This window comes from Hemitrygon akajei, chromosome 25 (assembly GCF_048418815.1).
Source record: "Hemitrygon akajei chromosome 25, sHemAka1.3, whole genome shotgun sequence".
NCBI lineage: Eukaryota > Metazoa > Chordata > Chondrichthyes > Myliobatiformes > Dasyatidae > Hemitrygon > Hemitrygon akajei.
Window position 1 is genome coordinate 19,866,963 of NC_133148.1, and position 25,595 is coordinate 19,892,557.

General features: G+C 45.8%; 2 protein-coding genes across 2 annotated transcripts in view; both read right to left on the reverse strand.

Annotated features, from left to right (window-relative positions):
• The window catches only part of LOC140716245 (uncharacterized), a 52,539-nt gene extending 27,369 nt beyond the window's left edge, over positions 1 to 25,170 (reverse strand). Inside the window, exons 1-2 of the mRNA XM_073028856.1 lie at positions 23,690 to 25,170; positions 22,340 to 22,437 (exon numbers count right to left, since the gene is read on the reverse strand). Coding sequence (XP_072884957.1) covers positions 22,340 to 22,437; positions 23,690 to 24,991 — 1,400 coding nt within the window. The 5' untranslated portion in view covers positions 24,992 to 25,170. The remainder of the gene's footprint in view (positions 1 to 22,339; positions 22,438 to 23,689) is intronic.
• Positions 1,553 to 5,191, reverse strand: LOC140716391 (uncharacterized). The gene has a single exon (XM_073029074.1). The coding sequence runs from the start codon at positions 4,883 to 4,885 to the stop codon at positions 3,446 to 3,448; it is 1,440 nt and encodes a 479-aa protein (XP_072885175.1). The 5' UTR covers positions 4,886 to 5,191; the 3' UTR covers positions 1,553 to 3,445.
• Positions 25,171 to 25,595: the final 425 nt, after the last annotated feature.

Genomic DNA, 25,595 nt, shown 5'->3' on the forward strand with positions numbered 1-25,595 from the left:
TGCAAGCCCGTTGTTACAATCTTTTCTCAATGTCTGTTGTCACCGGAATGTTTCCTCACTATCATTCAGTTCCAGAACCAGCGGGTCCTCCGAGCAAGAGTGTACAAGTAGTTTTTGTCCGTGTTTCTCGGAGTCTGCAAGGAGGGGGGGGGGGGGGGTGACCTTATTTATAAATACGACATGCTACGTGATTGCTACGTCACAGAATGGCTGTTGGAATGTTCTCACCAGTGGGACCTCCGAAGGAGAGGACACAATCAGAATCAGGTTCATTGTCACTGGCTACAACCCGGACTCTTTTGAGTTGTTGATGGAGAGGAGGTCGCTCAGCGAGCTGTTTGTTGTCCTTTATGGACAACCTCTCCATAAATAAGCAACGGAGCACCCTTTCAAACAGACCCATTGAGCTCTGCCGTCACACGGATCGTTACAGAAAATCTTTCCTATGGAATATACAACAATATACAACAGTTCATCTCAGTGTGGCAGGAGAACACACATCGTAGTGCAACAGTTTCTGCCTAACTATTTTGCACATTGGTAAATTATTATTGTGTCACGTTTAAGTCTGCACACTGCCGAGTGTGTTTTTAACTATCGCTGCTGTAGTGAAGGAATTTCCCACTTGGTATCAATAAAGTATTTGTTATTATTACATCGTGAAACGTGTTGTTCTGTGCCAGTGGTACAGTGCAATATATACCCCTGCCCCTCTTGTGGGATCTCCTGGCAACACCATTTGTTCCCCCGCAGCGGTCAGGGTAATGCCCTCTCAGTGCCAGGTTTTGTTCTCACGTGTTGTAAGAAGCTGTTGTCGTGTCCTTCAAGCTCAGTTATTTCCATAAAGTTGTGTCAAGGAGAGTTGTCACTGTAATGTGTTGTATATATTACTTGTCATTATGTTGCTAACTTGTGTTTAATGCCTCATTGAGATCAATGTTATGATGCCTTGTCACTTCCTCTTACCGATATATGAGAGTGAGCTCGTTATTTTTTATGTTGGCAATACAAATTGCTGTATAAGTATATATTCATTGTCATGTGCTTGGAATGATTATATCCACCCCACACCCCACCACCGCACCCTGTTTCACTGAGTAGACACCCAATGGGTCCTCACTCTGCTCTGAGGCTTTACACCAATCACAGCCGGTACTTGTGTGACACTAATCCTGTGTTGTGCATTCCCCAGACCTTTGTGCCCTTGTCCAGTCTTTCGGTGTCAGGAGTGGCAAACTGACCAATCTTTGGGAATTCGTCACATTGTCTCCTGTCTCCAGAGGTTCGAGAAAAATGTGTTAGACACAGATATATATCTTCCTAAAGTAAGTTTGTCAAAGACAAAGTTCTGATTATTGTCACCTGCACCAGTGCATGTATGCATGGGTGCAATGAAAACCCTGCAGCAGCATCGCAGGCTCATAGAATCAGATAAGCAGCATTCACAAGGAAAACATTTTTACAAGAAAACAACACAATTAGCACAATATCATCAATTTTAGTGTAAAGTCATTATACAGTCCAGTCCAACACCCCCCCCCCCCCCGTTCTATATAGTGTGGAATTCCAGCATTTCAAGACACGGGATTTAATCCCAGCTAGTCACAGGACAATCTACAATGACCAATTAATCAATCAACCGGTACGACTTTGGAATTGGGAAGAAATTGGAAGGTCCAGAGGAAATCGCGTGGTCACGGGGAGAAAACACACATTCCTTACAGACCGGGGCAGGAGATGATCAGGGTCACTGGGACTGTAAAGTGTTGTGCTAGCCACGACACTAATGTCCCAGGTTATTACTTCTGGAAATTCAAAGAAGAATATCTTGTCATATTGAAGCCTGAGTTATAGAAATATAAAAGGGTATTCATATGCTTATGTCAGTATTAGGTAGATTATCTATGAAGATACGTACACTAATGTGAGTTTGAGCTGCTCTACCGTCAGGAACCACCCTAGCTTACTCGCAGTGACTCACGGGCATTCACTTACTTTCACCTCCTTTCACATCTGAATTAGTAATTAACAACGTTCGTTAAGGACCCTTCTCATTGAGCTCCCAGTGGTTCCGTACGGGAATCTCAGCAGGAATCCGGGTGTTTGATCACTCCGAGCAGCAGAAACCTGTTGGGAAGCGGACTGCACATGTTGGGTTAACTTCACAAAATGGTTAAACTCTCTGCCATGTTTATCAGCCTCTCTGAGGTGGAGAGCTCCCGGCAGTGACGTGGGTCACCCTGTTACCACCTCCAATGGACTTTATCCTGTTTGGGGTTGCTCTGATGTTACACAAGATGTCAGGAAGCTCCGTAGGCCATGGTACAACCTTCCTCATGATACTCACTCAGCCGTTGTTGGTGATTCCATCATTCATTCGATTGTCCTGATGACTCTGGGTGATGTAGACAGTGGAAAGACCATTCAATCTTCATCAGTTGTCATAATTCCCAATAAACATTCCCAGTGAAATGTATTCCTTGGTCAGAGTCAGTGTGAGGAGGCAATCTCCATCTCTGAATGCAGTCCTTGATCAGCTGTTGCTGTCTGTGGCTGTGGCTTTCCTCGTGGGAATACTTTGAAAACTTGCCCACTATTATCAGTACATTGGGTATCCCCGACACCTTGGTAAAGTAATGTAGTCCATTTGTATATGCAAAAATAGTCCAGGTGTCCACTCTAATGTGTCCTGGGGAACTTATTTGCTCAATAAGAAAGCAACGTAATCTACGACCCCATGCTCCATCACTCTTTAATCTCCCAGCATTCTCCATCCAGAACAACTTTTCTTTGTTCGAGCATTGAATTTGCATCTCTCAATAGCCTGTATGTCTCCCTGTGATACAGAGTTCAACTTTGTTTTCATAATTTCATCTGTCTGGTTCACTCCAGATGCTCTCTGTACTTCTTTTAATTTTTTTGACTTTTTAAAAACACTTCTTTGACCTATTCCCATGAGGCCTCTTTGACAATTTCATCAACAAATGCATTTCCAGGGTTTTCCCTTGTAGTCATTTAGTGGTGGTGGGTTTTTTACAGTGATTAGACAACACTCACGAGTTCCCGTACCAGCTCATTGTGGTGCGTGCAGCCGCTAGACCAAATCATGAACAATCTCTCCACAAGCAGTGGAGAGATCAGCTGCTGCGCCTTGTGCCATCTTACAGGCTTCCAGTACTGGCTGTGGCACTGCGGTACCAGGAGCCAAGCTCCCCAATGGCAATAGCCTCCACTAGATCTTGAAAGTTTCCAGAAAACAATACAGAGGCAACCCCCAGAACAATTACACATAGAGAGCTAATGATACACAAATACAAACAAGCACAAGAAAGTTAAACTAAAAGAAAAGCAAGAATTATACAGTCTAACCCAACCCTGCAGTAACTACGGATTCCACCTGTGAGGGTCTCTCTGCATGTGGATATCTATTCCACACGAGATATATTCAATCCTTGTCCCTAGTGTGAACTCGCTGGTGTTTCACCAGGTTAGATGGCCGAGTGAACTTCTTCCCACACTCGGAACAGATGAACAGCTTCTCCCCCGTGTGAACTTGCTTGTGTTTCTTCAGGCTGCATCGCTGATTGAATCCCCTCCCGCACTCGGAGCAGATGAACGGTTTCTCCCCGGTGTGAATTCGCTGGTGGGTGACCAGGTACAATCTTTGACTGAATCCCTTCCCGCACACCGAGCATTTGAATGGTTTCTCCCCGGTGTGAATTCGCTGGTGGGTCAACAGGTAAGGTCGTTTACTGAATCCCTTCCCACACTCGGAGCAGATGAACGGCTTCTCCCCGGTGTGAACTCTCTGGTGAGTCAACAGGGAAGATGGCTGAGTGAATCCCTTCCCGCACTCAGAGCAGATAAACGGTTTCTCCCCGGTGTGAATTCGCTGGTGCGTTCGCAGGTTGGACAGCTGAGTGAATCCTTTCCCACACTCCGAGCAGGTGAACGGCCTTTCCCCCGTGTGAACTCGCTGGTGGGACTTCAGGTTGTTTATCTGAGTGAAACTCTTCCCGCACTCCGAGCAGACGTACGGTTTCTCCCCCGTGTGAACTCGCTGGTGTCTCTTCAGGTAATGTTGTTCAGTGAAGCCCCTCCCACACTCGGAGCAGGTGAACGGTCTCTCCTCCGTGTGTACCTGCTGGTGTTTCAGCAGCTCACACGAATGAGTGAACCGCTTCCCACAGTCGGAGCAGGTGAACGGCTTCACCCCGCTGTGGATCAGCTGGTGTCTGAACAGGTAACGGGAATCAGTGAATGCCTTACCACACTCGGAGCAGATGAACGGCCTCTCCCCGGTGTGCATTCGCTGGTGGGTCGTCAGGTGAGATGACTGAGTGAATCCTTTCCCACATTCAGAGCAGATAAAGGGCTTCTCCCCTCGGTGAACTCGCTGGTGTGTAAACATGTTGGATAACTGCGTGAATCCCTTCCCGCACTCAGAGCAGATGTACGGTTTCTCCCCGGTGTGTACTCGCTTGTGGTTGGCCAAGTTTGATAACTGCGTGAATCCCTTCCCGCACTCAGAGCAAGTAAACGGCTTCTCCCCGGTGTGAACTCGCCGGTGGCTCTGCAGACCAGATGAACGGCTGAACTCCTTCCCACACTCCGAGCAAGAGAACGGCTTCTCCCCGGTGTGAACGCGCTGGTGCTTCATCAGCTCCGATGACTGTGTGAACCCCTTCCCGCAGTCAGAACAGGTGAACGGTTTCTTTCCGGTGTGGATCCGCTGGTGCACCACGAAGTTGGAGCGGTAGGCGAACAGTTTCCCGCAGTCAGGGCAGGTGAACGGCTTCTCCCCGGTGTGAACCCGCTGGTGTGCGATCAGATTGCCCGATTGCTTGAAGCGTTTCCCGCAGATTGGACACTGATAGGGGTTCATGGCTGTGGAGACAGGACTGTGTGACCGGCGGGGCTGACAGAGGGGAGGTTTGTAAATCTGTTACCTCCTTCCCGGACACACTGCGGCTGAAAGTCCAACCGCAACCGACGGGAGACTCCCGGACGCTCGGAGCTGAGCCCCAGTTTGCGGATGAAATCGACCTCGACACTGGACCTGGGCCCGAACCCAGACTTGAAGAGGATAGGACCAGGGCCCAGCTACACGGCTCCGGAGAGTGTCGATATTCCACCGTCTCCCCCCGACCATCTACCGCACCCGAACCCGGGAGAAACCTCCACTTCCCGCCGATGCCCTGACCAGGATGTTCTGCGTCACCGGGAAGACGCACGCGTACCGATGGCGCTGCGGCGGGCGCTGCTGTTTCTAAGGCGCCTGGGATTATGGGTAGCTGACCGGCCATTGATGTCGATGTCATCCCCTCAATTTTTGGGTCGAAATAAAGTAGATCATTTGGTGTTGCGGACAGGAATGTTGTGAGGGTTAATAAAAGTGACAGGAAGTGGGGATAAAATCGGAGGTAATGAATGGACTGGACATGGTATAGGGTGACAGGAGTGTATGGAGGGACGAGAATAGCAGCTTTTCGGGAAACGGAAAAATTAAGCAGTGAATTGAGGATTGTGGTGGTTTATAGTCCCGTGATAAAGGCAGAATCCGGGATTTAAATAAAATAAGGAACAGATAAAAACATTAGGAGATACTGTTGACACATGACCTTTAAAGATGTCTTTGTGCTTTTGTGTTATATAAATAGTATATATAAAGGTTAAATTAAAGAAGTAGTGCAAAATAGAAATTTAAAAATAGTGACATACACAAAATGCTGGAGGAATTCAGCAGGCCAGGAACTCAGTAGAGTTAAAAGGTGGGGGTGGGGTTTATAACTCTACTCCTCATTTTTTTTCCCTCCAGTCTCGCTGAAGGGTCTTGGCCCAAAATGTCGACCGTACTCTTTTCCATAGATGTTGCCTGGCCTGTTCAGTTCCTCCTGCATTTTGCGTGCATTGCTTGGATTTCCAGCATCTGCAGATTTTCTCTTGTTTTTAAAAAAAATTCAGCGAGGTCGTGTTCATGGGTTCAACGTCCATTCAGAAATCTGATGGCAGAGGGGAAGGAGCTGCTCCTGAATCGTTGAGACATTTTCAATTAAAATAGAGGGAAAAATTACGAAGCATTTCATGTTTCGTTGTCCATTCATAATTCTGACGACATTCCTGAAATGTTGAGTGAGTATCTTCTGCCTCCAACAACTCCTCCTTGATGAAGAGAGGGCATGTCCTGGGTGATACTCAAGGGTGGCTACCGTCTTTTTGAGGCATCACCCTTCGAAGGTGTCCTTTGTGCTGGGGAGGCCAGTGCCCGTGAAGCAGCTGACTGAGTTTATAACTTTCTACAGCCTTTTCTGATCCTATGCAGTGCCCTTCATACCAGATGGTGATGTAACCAGTTCGAATACTCTCCATGGTACATCCGTAGAAATCTGGGACTATGCACTGAAGTCTGTGTCAATGTCAATTGCCATCGAAATACATTTATATTAGTGTCAGTGTGTAAAGACTTCCTTTTTAAAGGATTTATAGATTAATGATAAACAAAAATGTGTTACTTTCATGCCAGATGTGGTGTATCATTCTAAAAGTAGGTCAGAAAAATAATATGATATTAAAAGCTACAGAAAAAACATATAGAGATAGAAGACACACAAAATGCTGGTGGAATGCAGCAGGCCAGGCAGCATCTATAGGGAGAAGCACTGTCGACGTTTCGGGCCGAGACCCTTCGTCAGGACTAACTGAAAGGAAAGATAGTAAGAGATTTGAAAGTGGGAGGGGGAGATCCGAAATGATAGGAGAAGACCGGAGGGAGTGGGGTGGAGCTGAGAGCTGGAAAGGTGATCGGCAAAAGGGATACAGAGCTGGAGAAGGGAAAGGGTCATGGGACGGGAGGCCGAGGGAGAAAGAAAGGGGGAGGGGAGCACCAGAGGGAGTTGGAGGACAGGCAAAGAGTGATGGGCAGAAAGAGAAAATAAAGGGAGGGGAGGGAAAATAAATAAATCAGGGATGGGGTAAGAAGGGGAGGAGGAGCATTAACGGAAGTTAGAGAAGTCAATGTTCATGCCATCAGGTTGGAGGCTACCCAGCCGGTATATAAGGTGTTGTTCCTCCAACCTGAGTGTGGCTTCATCTTGACAGTAGAGGAGGCCATGGATAGACATATCAGAATGGGAATGCAACGTGGAATTAAAATATGTGACCACTGGGAGATCCTGCTTTCTCTGGCGGACAGAGCGTAGGTGTTCAGCGAAACGGTCTCCTGGTCTGCGTCAGCTCTCTCCAATATAAAAAGGGCCACACCGGGAGCACCGGACGCAGTATACCACACCAGCCGACTCACAGGTGAAGTGTCTACGGTACTTCTTCCTATAGAAGCTGCCTGGCCTGCTGCGTTCCACCAGCATTTTGTGTGTGTTGGCTTGAATTTCCAGCACCTGCAGATTTCCTCGTGTTAGAGGGAGAAGAGTTAACTCTAAAATCATTAACGATGCTTTACTAGTAGGGTTAATAATGCTCAGACTTCAGAGGGATGTTGCTTATGGCCTTTCTAATCTTACAATGGAATGCCAGTAGCTTGTAAGCAATTGGCCAAGAAGTTCAGAAATTTGCTGAAGATTTACCAAAATATTTTATGCTTACCGAAAGCCTGGTTGAAATCTTGTCTAAGGTTTAAGCCACAAGGTTATGTTGATGTCAGATGTGATCGGAAAATGGGTATAAAGGAGGAATGGTTACCTTCGTTAAAAATGGGATAGCACATTGAGGTTTGCAAATTGGAGCTGTTTATGAGTCTATGGGTTTGAGAGTTGTGGAAAGAATAGTAAAGTAAAGATAATAAATTATTATAATCGTTGTGAACGGTTATATATATAACCTGATATATTGGAAATTAGGGTGGAAATGGGAATGATAAGACTCTATGGTGTGGGGATTTTGATGTTCATAGTACAATGTAATGTCACAAATGTCAATGGGATGGTGCTGGAGGACGCTCTGGAAAAAGAGCGTTTGGTGTGATTGAATGGAGGCAGGATTACAAGGAGAAATCTACTTAACAACACTGTAAACACGAGGAAATCTGCAGATGCTGGAAATTCAAACAACAACACACACAAAATGCTGGTGGAACACAGCAGGCCAGGCAGCATCTATAGGGAGAAGCTTCGGGCCGAGACCCTTCGTCAGGACTAACCGAAAGGAAAGATAGTAAGAGATTTGAAAGTACATTAAAATGAAATACTGATACTGATTTATTTATTTCCCCCCTCCTTTCTTTCTCCCGAGGCCTCCCGTCCCATGATCCTTTCCCTTCTCCAGCTCTGTGTCACTTTCGCCAATCACCTTTCCAGCTCTTAGCTTCATCCCACCCCCTCCGGTCTTCTCCTATCATATCGCATTTCCCCCTCCCCCCCACTACTTTCAAATCTGTTACTATCTTTCGGTTAGTCCTGATGAAGGGTCTCGGCCCGAAACGTCGACAGTGCTTCTCCCTGTAGATGCTGCCTGGCCTGCTGCGTTCCACCAGCATTTTGTGTGTGTTGTTTTAACAACACTGTAGACGCTTGCTGCTCTCTGAGGTCACAGCGAGTGCACTCTCACCATAACCTTTGATCAGGAAAGTACCAGTATTTCCTTTAAATGTACCCATGGTCTTGGCCTCCACCGCACTCTGAGACACAGCATTCCAGAGATCCGCTACTCGCTGGGTAAGATAAATTCTTACCTCTGTTCTAAAGGGTCACCCCTCAATTTTCAGGCTGTGCCTTCTAGTTCTGGATACCCCCACCATAGGAAACATCTTCTCCATATCCACCCTATCTAGTCCTTTCAACATTCAACATTTCCATGAGATCCCCCCACAGTCTTATAAACTCCACTGAGTACAGGCCCAAAGCAGCCCAAAGCTCCTCAACTGTTAACCCCTTCGTTCCTGGAATCATCCTCATGAACCTCCTATGGACTCTCCCCAATGACAATACATCCTTTCTGAGATGTGGGGCCCAAAACTGTTGACAATAGTCCCAGTGCACCCTGACAAGTGTCTTACAAAGCCTCAGCATTATCTCCTTGTTTTTATATTCTATTCCCCTTGAAATGAATACCGACACTGCATTTGCCTTCTTTACCATAGTCTGAACCTGTGAGTCTTGCACGAGGTCTCCCAAGTCCCTCCGCACCTCTAATGTTTGAATTTTCTCCCCATTTAGATAACAGTCTGCACTATTGTTCCTTTTACCAAAATGCATTTCCATACATTTTCAAACACCGTACTCCACCTGCCATTTTTTTGCCCATTGTTCCAATTCATCTAAGTCATTCTGCAATCGCGTTGCTTCCTCAGCACTGCTTACCCCTCCACCTATCTTCGTATCCTCTGTGAGTGTCAGAGTGCCATTGCTATTTCAAAGGAAAAAGGGCTAGGCAATTTTGCCACAAAGCCATCCATTCCATTATCTAAATCATTGACAAAACAATGTGAAAAGCAGTGGTCCCAATACTGACTCCTGAGGAACACCACTAGTCACCGGCAATCAACCAGAAAAGGCCCCTTTTATTCCCACTCGCTGCCTCCTGCCCGTCAGCCATTCCTCTGTCCATGCCGGTATCTTTCCTGTAATGCCATGGGATTTTACCTTGTCAAGCAACCTTGTTGAGCAGCCTCATGTGTAGCATCTTATCAAATGCCTTTTGAAAATCCAAATAAATGACCTCTCCTTTGTCCACACTGCTTGTAACTTCCTCAAAGAACTCTAACAGATTTGTCAGGCAACTTTTCCCTTAATGGAAATCACGCTGACTTTGACTTATTTATCACTACTCTCCAAGTACCGTGAAACCTCATCCTTAGTAATTGTCTCCACCACTTTCGCAAACTCTGAGGTGAGGCTAACTGGCCTATAATTTCCTTTCTGTTGCCTACCTTCCTTCTGAAAGAGTGGAGTGACATTTGCAATTTTCCAGTCCTCCGGGACCATGCCAGGATCAAGTGATTCTTGAAAGATCATGACCAATGCATCTATCTCTTCAGCAACCTCTCTCAGAACCTGGGATGTAGTCCGTCTGGTCCAGGTGACTTATCCACTTTAAGACCTTTTAGTTTGGCTAGCACTGCTAGTAACTTCAACAGTGAAGACAGATGCAAAGTACTCATTAAGTTCATCTGCCATTTCTTTGTCCCCCATTACAATCTCACCAGCATCATTTTCCAGTGGTCTAATATCAACTCTCACCTGCCTTTTACTCTTTATATAACTAAAAAAAAAATCTTTTAATATCCTGCTGTATACTATTGGTTAATTTGCCCTCATATTTCATCTTTTGTCGTTGCCATGGTTGCCTATCCCTGCCATTTGAGGACTCTTTCTTCTTGGAACATATCTATCCTGCACTTTGTGAACTATTCCCAGAAACCTCAGCCACCTCTGCTCTGCCGTCATCCCCGTCAATATCCCCCTCCAATCCACCTGGGCAAACTCCTCTCTCATGCCTCTCTAATTCCCTTTATCCCACTGTGATACTCATACATCTTGACTTATGCATCCCTCTCTCAAATTGCAGTATGAATTCAATGATATTATGATCACTGCCTCCCAAGGGGTTCCTTTACCTTAAGCTCCCAAATGTGATCTGGATGATTACACAACACCCAGTCTAAGACAGGCTTTTCCTGAGTAGGCTGAAGCACGAGGAATATATAAGTATTCCTTATATAGCTGTCTTATCTTCAATATTTTTAATGTATATCTTTATTTATCCATGCAATTGATCTATCGTTTTTAATTACTTCTGTCGACCTTGGGTATGAACATTTCCTGTACTTTAAATCGACCTCATTGTTCCTTGACTGACTCAACATCAAACAGTTTCCTCCAGGTTACCTTCTGATGTCTTTGCCGTATTTGCACAAACTTTGCCTTTCTAAAAATCAACTTAATGGCTTTGGTATTTACTGATATATTCTCCCAAAAATCTTTGAGTCTAACAATGCTATGATCACTTGCTCCTAAAAGCTCAACAACTTCGATACTCGGAATTCTATCCTGATTTCTATTCAGACCTCCCCTCCTGTTGGTGCATTTACATACTGGATCAGAAAACAATCATTCAATAACTCAATGAATTCACTTTCCTCTAGTCTATTGGTCACTCGGTTCTCCCACTCAATATTTGGGAAATTAAAGTCTCCCGTAACTATAACATCACTCCCAGAACATGCTTTTCTAATATTCTGATAGAGTTGTTTATGAAAATCACGATCAGAATTAGCAGGTCTATAACATACACCCAATGTTATTCCTTTACCCGTATAGCTTTCAATTCTCACCCAGTTATCTTCACTAAGTCTTGATTCACCTCCTGTCATAAGCAACCTCATGTTTAAATTCTCTCCTATGTATAAGGCTGCTCCTGCACCGTGATGATCTTGCCTATCTTTCCTAGGTAAAGAGTATCATTTAATACTCATAACTGTTTCAATTAGATTACTACAACACGGGCCATGCCCGGTTTCTCATAGTAATCTCTTCATGTTGAATTAAATGCTGACACTTCCCCATTAACATGTAATTATCCATAACGAAGTAATTATAATCACTGGCTGGTGGAGAGCGTTGCTGGGTATCCCGCTGGGTCACGCCCACCTACTTACTGTATAATCGTAACTGGGGGGTGGATATCCGTGGGGCAGGGCTCAGGGCCACACGGTAGGGTGTGAACGGTGACCTGTGTGTGGTCAAGCAGGAGCAGAGATAATGCCTGACGCACTGCACCCCCCTCCCCCACAGGCTCATTTGCATCATCTAGCCTGCTTTCCCGTTCATTGCTTTCAGAGTTCTATTAAATACCATATTTTCATTACTTTTTTTATTTATATGAGTAATATTTTTAAAAAAACAGTGCAGCATATATTGTCTGAATGCAGATCTAGTGGTGCAAACGAAACATTTAATTGCTAATTTGAGATCTTTGCGGCAGATAGTTTAAAAAGGAAAGTTTGTTAGTATATCACTGCCTGTATATAACAGCATATACATAGATAGATAGATAGATAGATAGATAGATAGATAGATACTTTATTCATCCCCATGGGGAAATTCAACTTTTTTTTCCAATGTCCCATACACTTGTTGTAGCAAAACTAATTACATACAATACTTAACTCAGTAAAAAATATGATATACATCTAAATCACTATCTCAAAAAGCATTAATAATAGCTTTTAAAAAGTTCTTAAGTCCTGGCGGTAGAATTGTAAAGCCTAATGGCATTGGGGAGTATTGACCTCTTCATCCTGTCTGAGGAGCATTGCATCGATAGTAACCTGTCGCTGAAACTGCTTCTCTGTCTCTGGATGGTGCTATGTAGAGGATGTTCAGAGTTATCCATAATTGACCGTAGCCTACTCAGCGCCCTTCGCTCAGCTACCGATGTTAAACTCTCCAGTACTTTGCCCACGACAGAGCCCGCCTTCCTTACCAGCTTATTAAGACGTGAGGCGTCCCTCTTCTTAATGCTTCCTCCCCAACACGCCACCACAAAGAAGAGGGCGCTCTCCACAACTGACCTATAGAACATCTTCAGCATCTCACTACAGACATTGAATGACGCCAACCTTCTAAGGAAGTACAGTCGACTCTGTGCCTTCCTGCACAAGGCATCTGTGTTGGCAGTCCAGTCAAGCTTCTCGTCTAACTGTACTCCCAGATACTTGTAGGTCTTAACCTGCTCCACACATTCTCCATTAATGATCACTGGCTCCATATGAGGCCTAACATATATCACATGTGTATTGACTGGCTGCATTGTGGCCTGGTATGGGAACACCAATGCCTTTGAGCAGAAAGTTCTATAAAAGGCAGTGGACTCGGCTCAGTAAGTCACAGGTAAAACCCTCCCAACCACCCAACGAGCACATCTACATGAAATGCTGTCTTAGAAAAGCAGCGTCCATCATCAAAGATCCTCAGCACCCAGGCCAGGCTCTTATCTCACTGCTGCCATCAGGTAGAAGGGACAAGTGCCTTCAGGACTCGCACCACCAGGTTCAAGAACAGTTGCCACCCCCTCAACCGTCAGGCTCTTGAACAAAAGAGGATAATTACACTCATCTTTGGAGATGTTCCCACAACCAATGAGGTCACTTTAAGAATTCTTTATCTCGTTGGTTCATGCAGTTGCTATTTGTTATTTATGGCCATTTATTTGATTTTGCATTTTCACAGTTCTCCGCTCTTTCTCTGATCCTGTTTACAGTTACTGTTCTCCAGATTTGCTGTGTATACTATTGAGAAATATACCTAACATAACCACTATATATACCTGAAATATAATCACTATGTATTAGCTATTTACTATACTATGTAATCACTTCTAGGTACCGAATATTAATATGTATTATTTTACTAGGCACATTTTGTTGTGTGTTGTTTTCACTAGATACTTTTGTACTCTCTTAGCTGCATATTATGGCACTTACAGTACACCTGTTTGGTTAGCAGCACTATTAGCTGCGATGTATCCCATGTATTACACTCAGCCTTTGTTTAGTACGAGATAACGGTGGCGGACAGGATGCTGCGAGCAGGAATGTACTGTGAGGGAGGTTGTCTGGAAAACATAATCTTGGCCACGAATAAGGCCCCAATGCGAACGGGTGAAATATAACGGTGACGAACCGCGGGCTAGGCAAGAGCGATTAATTAGTTCATATATAGATGATATGCAATTAAAACCTGATTGGGTATGCTGATGAAACCGAAAATGTAACTGAGATAAGAAATTACTATAAAGAATGCTGTACACCGGAGCTCGGCGGGCTTTCGGTGACAAGTTCATTGATTGCCTCAGTCTTTGTTTGCAAATAAAGGTTTAAACTTCTCGAAGAATTGTTTGTGTCTCCAAGTCATTTCAAGTAACCACGACAAAATTGGCGACCGCGGCAGGACCGGAAAGAGACCCGCGGAAAGGAAACGGCAGATTGGGGACGCTTCCCAGTCCTCTAGGGACCCCCACAAGGCTAACAGAATTAAGGGTGCACCCAAACCAAAGGTAAGCGCTTTTTGCGACAATTTGGACTAAGAACTCTGTTGGCTTTGGGGAGGTCTTGGAGTCTCAGAAGTGTGGAACCACTGCCGAAGGGTCTCTCCGGTCCAAAGAATCTGGCAGAATTGGGGGTTAACAAGAGGCTCAGAGGATTGATCAAGAACACTGCAGTGAGGGTAAGTACAAATAAGTTAATAAGAAGTTAAGAAAAAGTCCACGTGGTGTTGGTAAATCCCTGTGAGTACCGCTTCGTATGAAACGAAGGGCTGAACGGGCAGGGAAAGGAAAATAGAATAGAATTAGAGTAGAAAATCCTCGTGGATACTGCCTTAAGAGATAAGGGTCTGAACAGACGAGGTGCAAAGAGCAAGTTCTGTGGGTACCGCTCTGAATAGAGGTCTGCACGGGCAGAACAGAATAGACTAGGCATAGAATTAGAGTAAATAATATTATCCAGTAAACAAACTGTGAATCTCTGAAATACCTTAAAAAGAGAGAATAACATGACAGGTAAAGGAACGGCAGTAGAGATTCTGAGCAAAAAAATCCCGTTAATTAAATGTGAGATCACAAAAACTTCAGAAAAATGGGAAAAAAGAACCAATAACCTGGTCACAAAGTGGCCAAGAGAAGGAACGTTTGATGTAAGTTTGTGCGAAGAAATGGAGGGACTAATTAAAAATTACAAACCAAAAGATAAATCTAAGAAAAGAGGGCAAAAAAGAGAACGAGAAATGGAAGTGCTAAAACTCTTCAGAACGGAGGGGGAAAGGCTGAGGAGGACAGGTAGAATATTGATTACAAGCGAGGAAAACACTAAGGTGCTGGAGAAACAGCCTGTTAGAGAGAGAGAGCGGAGGGTACGGTGAGAAGCTGGCTTCAGCTCCGTACCCGGATGCGAAAGAAACAGAAAAACCCCCTCCCTATAATGAGGAAGGAACCCCTAAGCAGTGCCCCCTGCTGACGGGAACAGTAAACATGCAGGAAGAAGTCCAAGTTTGGGATAATGAGGAGGAAAAAAAACAATACGAGAAGGAAAAAGCGGCGATATGGAAGGAGATACAGGCAGAAAGGATAAAGGTGGAACAGGTACAGAGAGAAATGGAAGAAGGGATTGAACGGATGAAATACTTAAGAGAGGAAAAGGAGTATGAGGAGTATCGGTTATACTATAGAAATAAACAGACTAGAGAAGAAAGTGGCTCATCAGGGCAGGAAGAGATGAGGCATTCAAGAAGAGGTGGAAAAAGATAGGAGATGAGAGTCTTGGAGAAACACAAGAAAGAAGGGAATTAAGCACGAGTAAGGATCATGAGGAGTCCCTGCCACAGGTGTACAGACACGGACAGGAAGAAAGAGAAGGTGACTCATTGGAGGAGCAAGAGTTAAGTGGAGAGAGAGAGAGAGAGAGGATGCGAGAATTTGTGAGGAAGAGGTAGGAGGCAGAAGCCTAGAAGAGCAGAAGGAGGCGGTAGGGGAGCGACCTGCGGAAGTAGAGAGAGAGCCAGATAAGTTACTGAGAGGGGATTGCCAGAGGAGATGCGAAAAATACTCCAGGGGCCAACCAAGTACTGAATCAAGACAGAAAGGAAGGACTCCACAGGGAGACCGAGGGAAGAAGAGGACCCCGGAGACATTTGTGTGGGAGGCAGTAAAGACATACCCAGAGACAGATGGGGAGTCAGGTGAGGAGGAGAGCCAGGGCAGGTGGGAAGAAGGAGGAAGAATGATGCCGTTGTTAGTTAAAGGATCAGGACAAGTGCAGTATATCCCTTGGGGATCCCAGGACCTAGAAGGGCTGAAAAACACTCTGCCCAATTTACATGAAGGAGCAGGGAAATGGATTAGAGCCTTTGAAGAAGAAACAACAAAACGGTTATTGGCTATGGGAGATTTGAAGGCACTGTTGATAAGGTTGATGGGAACCTCCAAATTTAACGAACTAATGGAAATGGCTGGCATAGTAAACTTGAACGACCCGAGAACTGATGGAATGGGTTTGACAGAGTGAGGCAGAGGGTATGGCAGGCCCTCAGAAAGCTTTATCCACCCAAAGTGGACCCCAAAGCCTTAAAAGGGGATCCACTGGGAGACACTGAAAACCCAGCAGCCTACGTAGAAAACCAGTTGAAAAGGTGGAGACTGGAGACTGAGCAAGAGGTGGAGAATAGCTTATTTATGACCTCACTGTTCCGACATAGCATTTTGGATGCAATGCCTCCACAAGTAAAATCCAAACTGGAAGTGGTTGGGCTGACGTCAATGACCCCACAAGAATTTAGAGACCACGTAGTCCATGCGGTTGAGAAATACCGGAAAGACAAACGAAGGTTGGCTGAGCAGCAGGAAGAGGTGCAAAGAAAGTTAATACAAATGCAGCTCGAAGAACTCAAAAAGGAAAAAGAGAAAAACAAAAAGATGCTGCCAGCAACCACCAGTTCGAGTACAGCCATCGAACTGGACAAAGCACTGCTATATGGAGGGACCGATCATACTGTAAGACAAGGGCTGGAAAACCCCATGCCAATAATCGTCTTTGGGGGAGCATTCCCACAAATGCCCTATCAGGAACAGACTAAATTCAAACAGCCCAGACAGGACTGGAAGTCTCAAGGAGGGGGACAGAGGAGCTATGGGCAGAGGGGACCAGTGAGGAAACAGGGGGAAAGAGAGGTAGAGAGATTGTGCTGGGAATGTAATCAGCCAGGTCACCTAAGAAGAGATTGTCCATTTACACCATGGCCTGTCACACACTAGCAGGAACCGATAAGAAGGGAACTAAAGTTTAGCCAAGGACCAGCTCCCACAGGCCCAAGCGGACCTGTGAACCCCTATGCGAGGTATTAGGGGTGCCCCGAGAACTTGAGTGGGAAGGGACATTACCCAATGATAACAAGGGAGGCAGATGAGGAACCCATTGTTCAGGTTATGTTAGAAGGGCAACTGACACCAATGATGATAGATACTGGAGCCACGTACACTTGTGTACAGCCACAGTATGCCCTTCACCTTCCCATGTCAGGAAAGTTTATTCGACGGTAGGGTTCTCGGGGAAAACACAGTTGACACAGTGCACGGCTCCAGTGCGGTTGAGAATGGGAAATAAAGGAATTGTTTTGCCGGTGCTAGTATTTAAAGGAACTCCGATTAATTTGTTGGGCAGAGATGCCTTATTGAAACTGGAATTAAAATTAGAATGCACCAGAAATGGGCTGAGTGTGAAAAGAGCAGGGGCTCAATTGATAGTGCAAGAAGACAAGAAGGCTAATGTCTTTTGGATAGGAAACATCGCAGATCAGATTCAGGAAACCTGGGAAAAATGGAAAAAGGGCGTGCAGGCTATATTACCCAGGGCTGTAATGCCCAAATCTGAGCTACATTGTACAGTGATTTTTGACGAGACTCAGAACAGGGAGTTAGAGGAGAGATGGCACCTGGAGGCATGTACCCAACCACACATGCCCTTGCTGGGAAAGGAAAGAGGCCAGCAGAAAGATAAAAGGTTAGATGAGTTGCCGTCTACTCTGTGGTCACAGCATGACACGGACGTAGGGAAAATAATAACAGCTAGTCCGGTGGAAATAAGGCTGAAAAAAGGAGCAATTCCACCCAGGAGACCACAATACCCTCTAAGACCAGAAGCAGAAGAGGGAATAGCATCGACAGTGCAGGGGTTGCTTGAAATAGGAGTGCTTAAAAGAACAAACAGTCCATGCAATACCCCGTTGTTGCCGGTCTTAAAAGCAGATAAATTTAAGTGGAGATTGGTGCATGACTTGCGAGCGGTAAATGATGTGGTAGAGGAGTGGCCAGCGGTAGTCCCCAACCCACACACGCTTTTGACTAATGTTCCACCAGAAGCAAGTTACTTTTCAGTGATTGATTTGTGTTCGGCTTTCTTCAGCATTCCTCCGGCCGACCAGTGTCAGTATCTGTTTGCATTTACTTACAGAGGTGCTCAGTATACCTATACCAGAATGCCGCAAGGATTTAAACATTCACCACACGTTTTTAATCAGGTATTGAAGGCAGACCTAGAGGGCATACCATTGGAAAGTACATTGTTACAGTATGTGGATGACCTGTTGATTTGCTCCCACAGTAAGGACACAGTGTGAGCAGGACACTATAACTCTGTTAGAAAAGCTGGCGCACGGAGGACATAAAGTATCCAAAAAGAAACTGCAATTTTGCACGCAGCAAGTGGAATACTTAGGCAGGGTAATATCCAAGGGAGTAAAGGCGATAGCACCAGATCAGATTGAGGCAATAACTAAGGCCCCAAAACCCCAGACTGTAGGGCAGATGATGACGTTTTTGGGAATGGCAGGGTACAGCTCAGATTGGATAGGAGAATATGCTGAGATTATGGCACCTTTGAGAAAGATAATGAAAGAAGCAGGACATACAAATTTGAAGAACGGCTTACAGTGGAATGGAGAGGCGGAGATAGCTTTCAATACTATTAAGCAGGAATTGCAGTCAGCACCAGCATTAGTTTTGCCTAACTACGATAAGGTTTTTCATTTGTATGTATCCAACCGACAGGAGGGTTATGTCACAGCGGTTCTAACACAAGAGACAGGCACAGGAAAAGCAAAGCAGCCGATAGCATACTACAGTACGAGACTAGATGAGGTGGCTCAGGGGTACCCACCCTGTTATCAGGGATTGGCGGCGCTGTACTATGATTATGAAAAGGCATCATCGGTAACCCTGGGCTATCCTGTGACTCTGTACACACACCACAGAGTAGCAGAATTGCTGGAAAGAGGGAAATTTGTGCTGACGCCAGCCAGGATAGCAGCGTATCAGATGCTATTGACATTTCCTGACATAACTATACAGAGATGCACTACCAGTAATATAGCCGATTTTGTCCCTTTGGGCTATGAAGGAGAACCCCATGATTGTGTAGGGAAGACGATGGCATTTGCCAAATTGAGAGCAGATTTACGGTCAGAACCACTAGAGGACGCAGATAAAAAGGTTCTGTTCGTAGATGGCTCTTGTTATAGGGATTATGATGGAAATCACGCAGGGTTCTCAGTAGTGCAGCAGGATCAGTCGAGCTATAAGATTATTAGGATGGAGTCCTGTCCCCAACCGTGTTCCGCCCAACTAGCAGAAATCAAAGCCCTGACAGCTGCGTGTGAAATGATGGAAGGTGAGAAAGTAGATATCTATACTGATTCGGCATATGCTCATGGAGTATGCCATTTGTTCGGGGCAGTGTGGAAGCAGAGAGGTTTTAAAAAAAGTAGCGGAGATCCCATACAACATTGTCAGCAAATTCTAGACTTAATAAAAGCCATAATGAAACCTAAAGCATTGGCTATAGTAAAATGCCAGGCACATAAAAAGGGAAATGATGTAATAACAAAGGGAAATCAAGCTGCGGACGAGGCAGCCAGAAAAGCGTCTGGATGTACATCAGCTGTCATTGCCCCCCAGGTAAGCCTAACTCCAGAACCTGAGGTAGAGGACCTAATTGAAATACAAGGTAAGGCAACTTTGGCAGAACAGACAATGTGGAGACAAAGGGGGGCCAAGCAGAACCCGGAAGGCTTGTGGAGCACGGAAGACGGTTTGTTGGTAGCGCCCACCCCTCTACTGATGATTCTGATTTCAGAAGCACATGGGATGGACCATTGTGCAAGGGGGGAAGTGATAAAGAAAATAAAAAAGGATGGTTTCTGGTCGCCTTATTTACAGGCTTCGGTAGACTATATTTTAGCACAGTGTGAGGTTTGTGCACAGAATAATGTTCGAAGGGGGATTGCAACCCCAATAGGTCACATACCCGTGCTTGAAGGACCATTTCGACATCTGGTGATCGACTATGTAGATATGATAAAGACGGTAAGAGGGAAAAGATACATTCTGGTGGTAATTGACAGGTTCAGCAGATGGGTAGAGGCAGTACCCTCGAAGGATCAAGGGGCAGGAACAGTGGTAAAGTTCCTGACAAATGAAGTGATCCCAAGGTTTGGAATACCTACGGAGATTAGCTCGGACAACGGTTCGGCCTTCATTGGGTTGATGCATTACCGTTAGCATTAATGAGTTACCGCATGCAGACTAATCGGGTAACATGCTTGACACCGCATGAGATGCTAACTGGAAGGACCATGCCAGTACCCCAATGGAGAGGACCATATAAGGGACCCAGTTTAGAGCAATTGGAACTTGAACTAAGACAATATATGCGACAATTAACTATGATACATCAGTCTATTTATACACAGGAAGAACAGAAAGAGCCGGAGACCGTCCAAAGGGAAGGTGGCAAAACAGACAGGTACTGGATTGGCTTTTGGCAGAAAAAGGGTGTGTGTGTGTGTGTGTGTGATGTTTGGAGATCAATGCTGCACTTTCATACCGAACAATACCAGCCCAGAAGGGTCTTTCACCAGAGCAATGAATAAATTAAAGGATCTGCGGAAGGAGGTCAAACAGAATGCAGGATTTGGGCATCAGTGGTTTGACTGGTTAGAAAGCAAACTAGGGGGATGGGGTGCGTGGCTGACTAAATTGGCAATGACTGCAGGCATTGTGCTGATAAGTTGTGCATTTATTCTGTGCTGTTTTCTTCCATGTCTCAAGACTTTGATAATGCGTGCGACAGCAAAACAATTCCCGATGCTCCTGGAAATTGTTGAATCTGACCCGAGACAAGGAGAAAAGCCGATGATGTACTGTTACAGTCTGCACGATGCATCAAGCGGACTGGAAGGTGTTAATGATGTGGACACTAGTCTGTAAGGGTGTCTGAGTCTTTTTTCCTGTCTCAGCTACGGAGGGACAGATTTTTGGCTCAGCAGCCTAGGATAACAGAGAGAGATCATTTTGAGCTCCGAGTATGGAAATTGTAGTTGACCTAAATTTGGGATTAAAATGTTGGACTTTATTTTGGCTTTGGTGCACGGCCTCTGAGTGTTCTCTATCTGTGCGAGACCCTGTGGGTCTCAAATGGGGGATTATATTGAGAAATATACCTAACATAACCACTATATATACCTGAAATATAATCACTATGTATTAGCTATTTACTATACTATGTAATCACTTCTAGGTACCGAATATTAATATGTATTATTTTACTAGGCACATTTTGTTATGTGTTGTTTTCACTAGATACTTTTGTACTCTCTTAGCTGCATATTATGACACTTACAGTACACCTGCTTGTTTTGCAACACTATTAGCTGCGATGTATCCCATGTATTACACTCAGCCTTTGTTTAGTACGAGATAACGGTGGCGGACAGGATGCTGCGAGCAGGAATGTAATGTGAGGGAGGTTGTCTGGAAAACATAATCTTGGCCACGAATAAGGCCCCAATGCGAACGGGTGAAATATAATGGTGGCGCACCGCGGGCTAGGCAAGAGCGATTAATTAAATAATATATAGATGATATGCAATTAAAACCTGATTGGGTATGGCGATGAAACCGAAATGTAACTGAGATAAGAAATTACTATAAAGAATGCTGTACACCGGAGCTCGGCGGGCTTTTGGTGACAAGTTCATTGATTGCCTCAGCCTTTGTTTGCAAATAAAGGTTTAATTTTCTTGAAGAACTGTCTGTGTCTCCAGGTCATTTCAAGTAACCACGACAAAATCCACAGGAAAAAGAATCTCAGGGCCGTATGTGGTGTGAGGCACGTACTCTGAGAATAAATCTTACTTTGAACTTTGCACCTTGGTGCACATTTGCCCTTCTGAAAAACATTAGACTTCTTGATATTATTTTAGCTAGGTGGGGGAATTTAAAAGGGGGTGAATTGGTCTGTACGTGGCTGTGATGCCCCCCTCCCGCCAACTGCCATTTACATTACTGTTAGAACAGTTCGAGCGAGGGGGACAGTGGACACTCCTACTAATCGAGAAACTATCAACCTCTGCTTTAAATATACTCAAAGACTTTGCCCCCACAGCTGTCTGTGGCAATGAAGTCCACAGATTCACCACCCTCTGGTTACAGAAATTCCACCTCGTCTCCGTTCTAAAGGGACGTCCTTGTATTCTGAGACTGTGCCCTCTGGTCCAAGAATCTACCACGATCAGAAACATTTTCTCCATGTCCATCCTATTCAGGGCTTTCCGCTTCCAATAGGTTTGAATGAGACAACCGGCTCAACGCTAATCACCACCTCAGTACAACAGCTATACGACCACTTTGCATTACAAAGGATTTCTTGTTCTGACTGCATTCTGGTAAAAACTGTGCACCGTCTATGTTTAAGTTATGGTTACACTGTAAGCGCTGCTTATCTGATGCTTTGTGCCAGTGATGTTGCTGCAAGTTTTTCATTACACTCTGGGTAAATTACCTCCTAGACATGCCATCTAAACGGAACTCTTTCTCCCGTGTTCCCATCTCCATCCACTCAGTGTTCGCATTCCATAATTTACCGCCGTGCTGCGCCTTCTGGAAGGAGAATGACAGGGGAACTGGCGTCCGATTCCCGTCCCCTGTCCACATGTTAACCCCACAGAACCTGACGATCTCAGGCAGGGGACTCGCTTGGAATGACTGTCTAAACTCTACCCCTCTGCTGATCTCTCTCCGGCTCCTCACCCTGTTTCCCTGAGTAGACACCCAATGGGTCCTCACTCTGCTCTGAGACTTCACACCAATCACAGCCGGTACCCGTGGGGCACTAATCCTGTGTTGTGCCGTCCCCAGACCTTTGTGTCCTTCTCCTGCCTTTCAGTGTCGGGAGTGGCAAACTGACAAACGTTTGGAATTTCACCACACTGTCTCCTGACTCCAGAGGAAAATGTGCCAGAAATGGACATCAATCTGTGCTCTTCCTATCCTCAGGTTTGTTAAAGACAAAGTCGAGATTATTGTCACCTGCACCAGTGCATGTATGCATGGGTGCAATGAAAACCCTGCAGCAGCATCGCAGGCTCATAGAATCAGATAAGCACCATTCACAAGGAAAACATTTTTTACAAGAAACAACACAATGAGAACAACAATATCAACAATTTCAGTGTAGTCATTACAGTGTTGCTGTACTGCTGTCGTCGTTAAGGTTCAGGATCTGACTGGTTGAAGGGAAACAGCTGGACCTGAACCCTGTGGTGTGGGTCTTCAGGCTTCTGGACCTGAGGGAAGATGGTGTGGCCCGGAATGTGGGGGCATAAATACTGCACCCGTGGAAAAATCGTGAGATGGTTTGTCAATCAGAAAGTTACAGTAGTGTTGGACTGTTCAGGAAAAGCTGAGATGGGCAGCGGAGACGCAAGCGGGCGGAGTGAGTTACAATAATATTCCTGCAGAGGGCGCTACGAGGGAGCGGATGTCGACACTGGCCCGGTTTACCCAGCCTGGCTCCCACTCGGTTCATCGACTTGTCTTTGCCCATGGGGAGACGTGAAACAGACAAAAGCATTTTAAACAGAACTTGTTTTACGGCACAGATTTCAGAATATCAAACTTCAGCAAGTTCTAGAGTTTATTAAATAAAGGCATCTTCCCCAATCACCAGAGTCAATCCCTGGAGAATTAGTCGGTGTACCAACTGCAGAATCCATAACCATGTAAGAATCTCTCTGCGTGTGGATATTTATTCCGCACGAGGCATTTTAAAATCTTGTCCCTGGTGTGAATTCGCTGGTGCCTCATCAGATTGGATGACCGAATGAAACACACAGAACAGGCTTGTCCCTCAACAGTTAACAGGAAGCGCTGAATCCCTTCTCCCAGTCGGAGCAGATGAACAGCCTTGTTGATGTCTCAGCAGGTGAGATGACTGAGTGAATCCCTTCCCACACTCGGAGCAGATGAATGGTTTCTCCCCGGTGTGAATCCGCTGGTGCTTTAACACATCAGATGAACTAGTGAAGCCCTTCCCACAGTCGGGGCAGGTGAACGGCTTCACCCCGGTGTGTATTTTCTGGTGTCTTAAAAGGCAAGAGGAATTGGTGAATCCCTTACCGCACTCGGAGCAGATGAACGGCCTCTCCCCGGTGTGCATTCGCTGGTGACTCAAGAGGCGAGATGGCTGAGTGAATCCCTTCCCACACTCAGAGCAGGTGAAAGGCCTCTCCCCAGTGTGAACTCGCCGGTGTTTAACCATGTTGGATATATGTGCAAACCCTCTGCCACACTCGGAGCAGGTGAACGGTTTCTCCCCGGTGTGAATCCGCTGGTGCTTTAAAACTTCAGATGAATTAATGAAGCCCTTCCCACACTCGGAGCAGGTGAACGGCCTCTCCTCGGTGTGGATCCGCTGGTGTTTCAGCAGATCACACGAATAAGTGAAACCCTTCCCACAGTCGGGGCAGGTGAACGGCTTCACCCCGGCGTGGATTTTCCGGTGTCTCAAAAGGGAAGAGGAATTGGTGAATGCCTGACCACACTCAGGACAAATGAACGGCCTCTCCCCGGTGTGTATTCGCTGGTGGGTCGTCAGGTGAGATGACTGAGTGAATCTCTCCCCGCATTCAGAGCAGGTGAAGGGCCTCTCCTCGCTGTGAATTCGCTGGTGTGTAAACATGTTGGATATATGTGTGAACCCTCTGCCGCACTCAGAGCAGATGTACGGTTTCTCCCCGGTGTGGACTCGCGTGTGGCTGACCAAGTTTGATAATACAACAAACCCCTTCCCACACTCAGCGCAAGTAAACGGCTTCTCCCCCGTGTGAACTCGCCGGTGGATCTGCAGAGTAGATGAACGGCTGAATCCCTTCCCACAGTCCGAGCAAGAGAACGGCTTCTCCCCGGTGTGAACCCGCTGGTGCTTTTTCAGTTCCGATGGCTGTGTGAACCCCTTCCCGCACTCCGAGCAGGTGAATGGTCGTTCTCCGGTGTGGATCCGCTGGTCGGCCACGAGGTTGGAGAAGTGTGCAAAGCCCTTCCCGCAGTCAGGGCAGGTGAACGGCTTCTCCCCGGTGTGAACCCGCTGGTGTGCAATCAGACTGCCCGATTGCTTGAAGCGTTTCCCGCAGATTGGACACTGATAGGGGTTCATGGCTGTGGAGACAGGACTGTGCGACCGGCGGGGCTGACAGAGGGGAGGTTTGTAAACCTGTTACCTCCTTCCCGGACACACTGCGGCTGAAAGTCCAACCGCAACCGACTGGAGACTCCGGAAGCCCGCAGCTGAGCCCCAGAGTGCGGATGAAATGGACCTCGACGCTAGACCTGGGCCTCAACTTCCGCCGATGCCCTGACCAGGATGCACTGCGACACCAGGCAGGCACTCGTGTATCGATGGTGCTATTTCTGACGCGCCAGGGATTATGGTTAGCTGGTCGACCATTGATTTCATTGTCACTCACATAAATTGTATGGCAGAGGGGAAGAAGCTGTTCCCGAGTCGTTGAGTGTGTGCCTTCAGGCTTCTGTACCTTCATCTTGATGGTAGCAATGAGAACAAGGCATGACCTGGATGATGGGGTCGTTAATGATGGATGCCCATCGGAAAATTTGTTTTCCAGCAAAAAAAACATGAATTTCAGTAAGTATATATTTTTCAAAGAAGTTAAAAAGAGGAAGAAATTATGGTGTAGTGTTCATGGTTTCACATGCAGACACTCTGCAGAAAATGCAAAATCGTGAAATCTGGTCTATTC

Coding starts and splice junctions, on each gene's coding strand:
- LOC140716391 (XM_073029074.1), bottom strand. CDS start 4,885: ATGAACCCCTATCAGTGTCCAATCTGCGGGAAACGCTTCAAGCAATCG.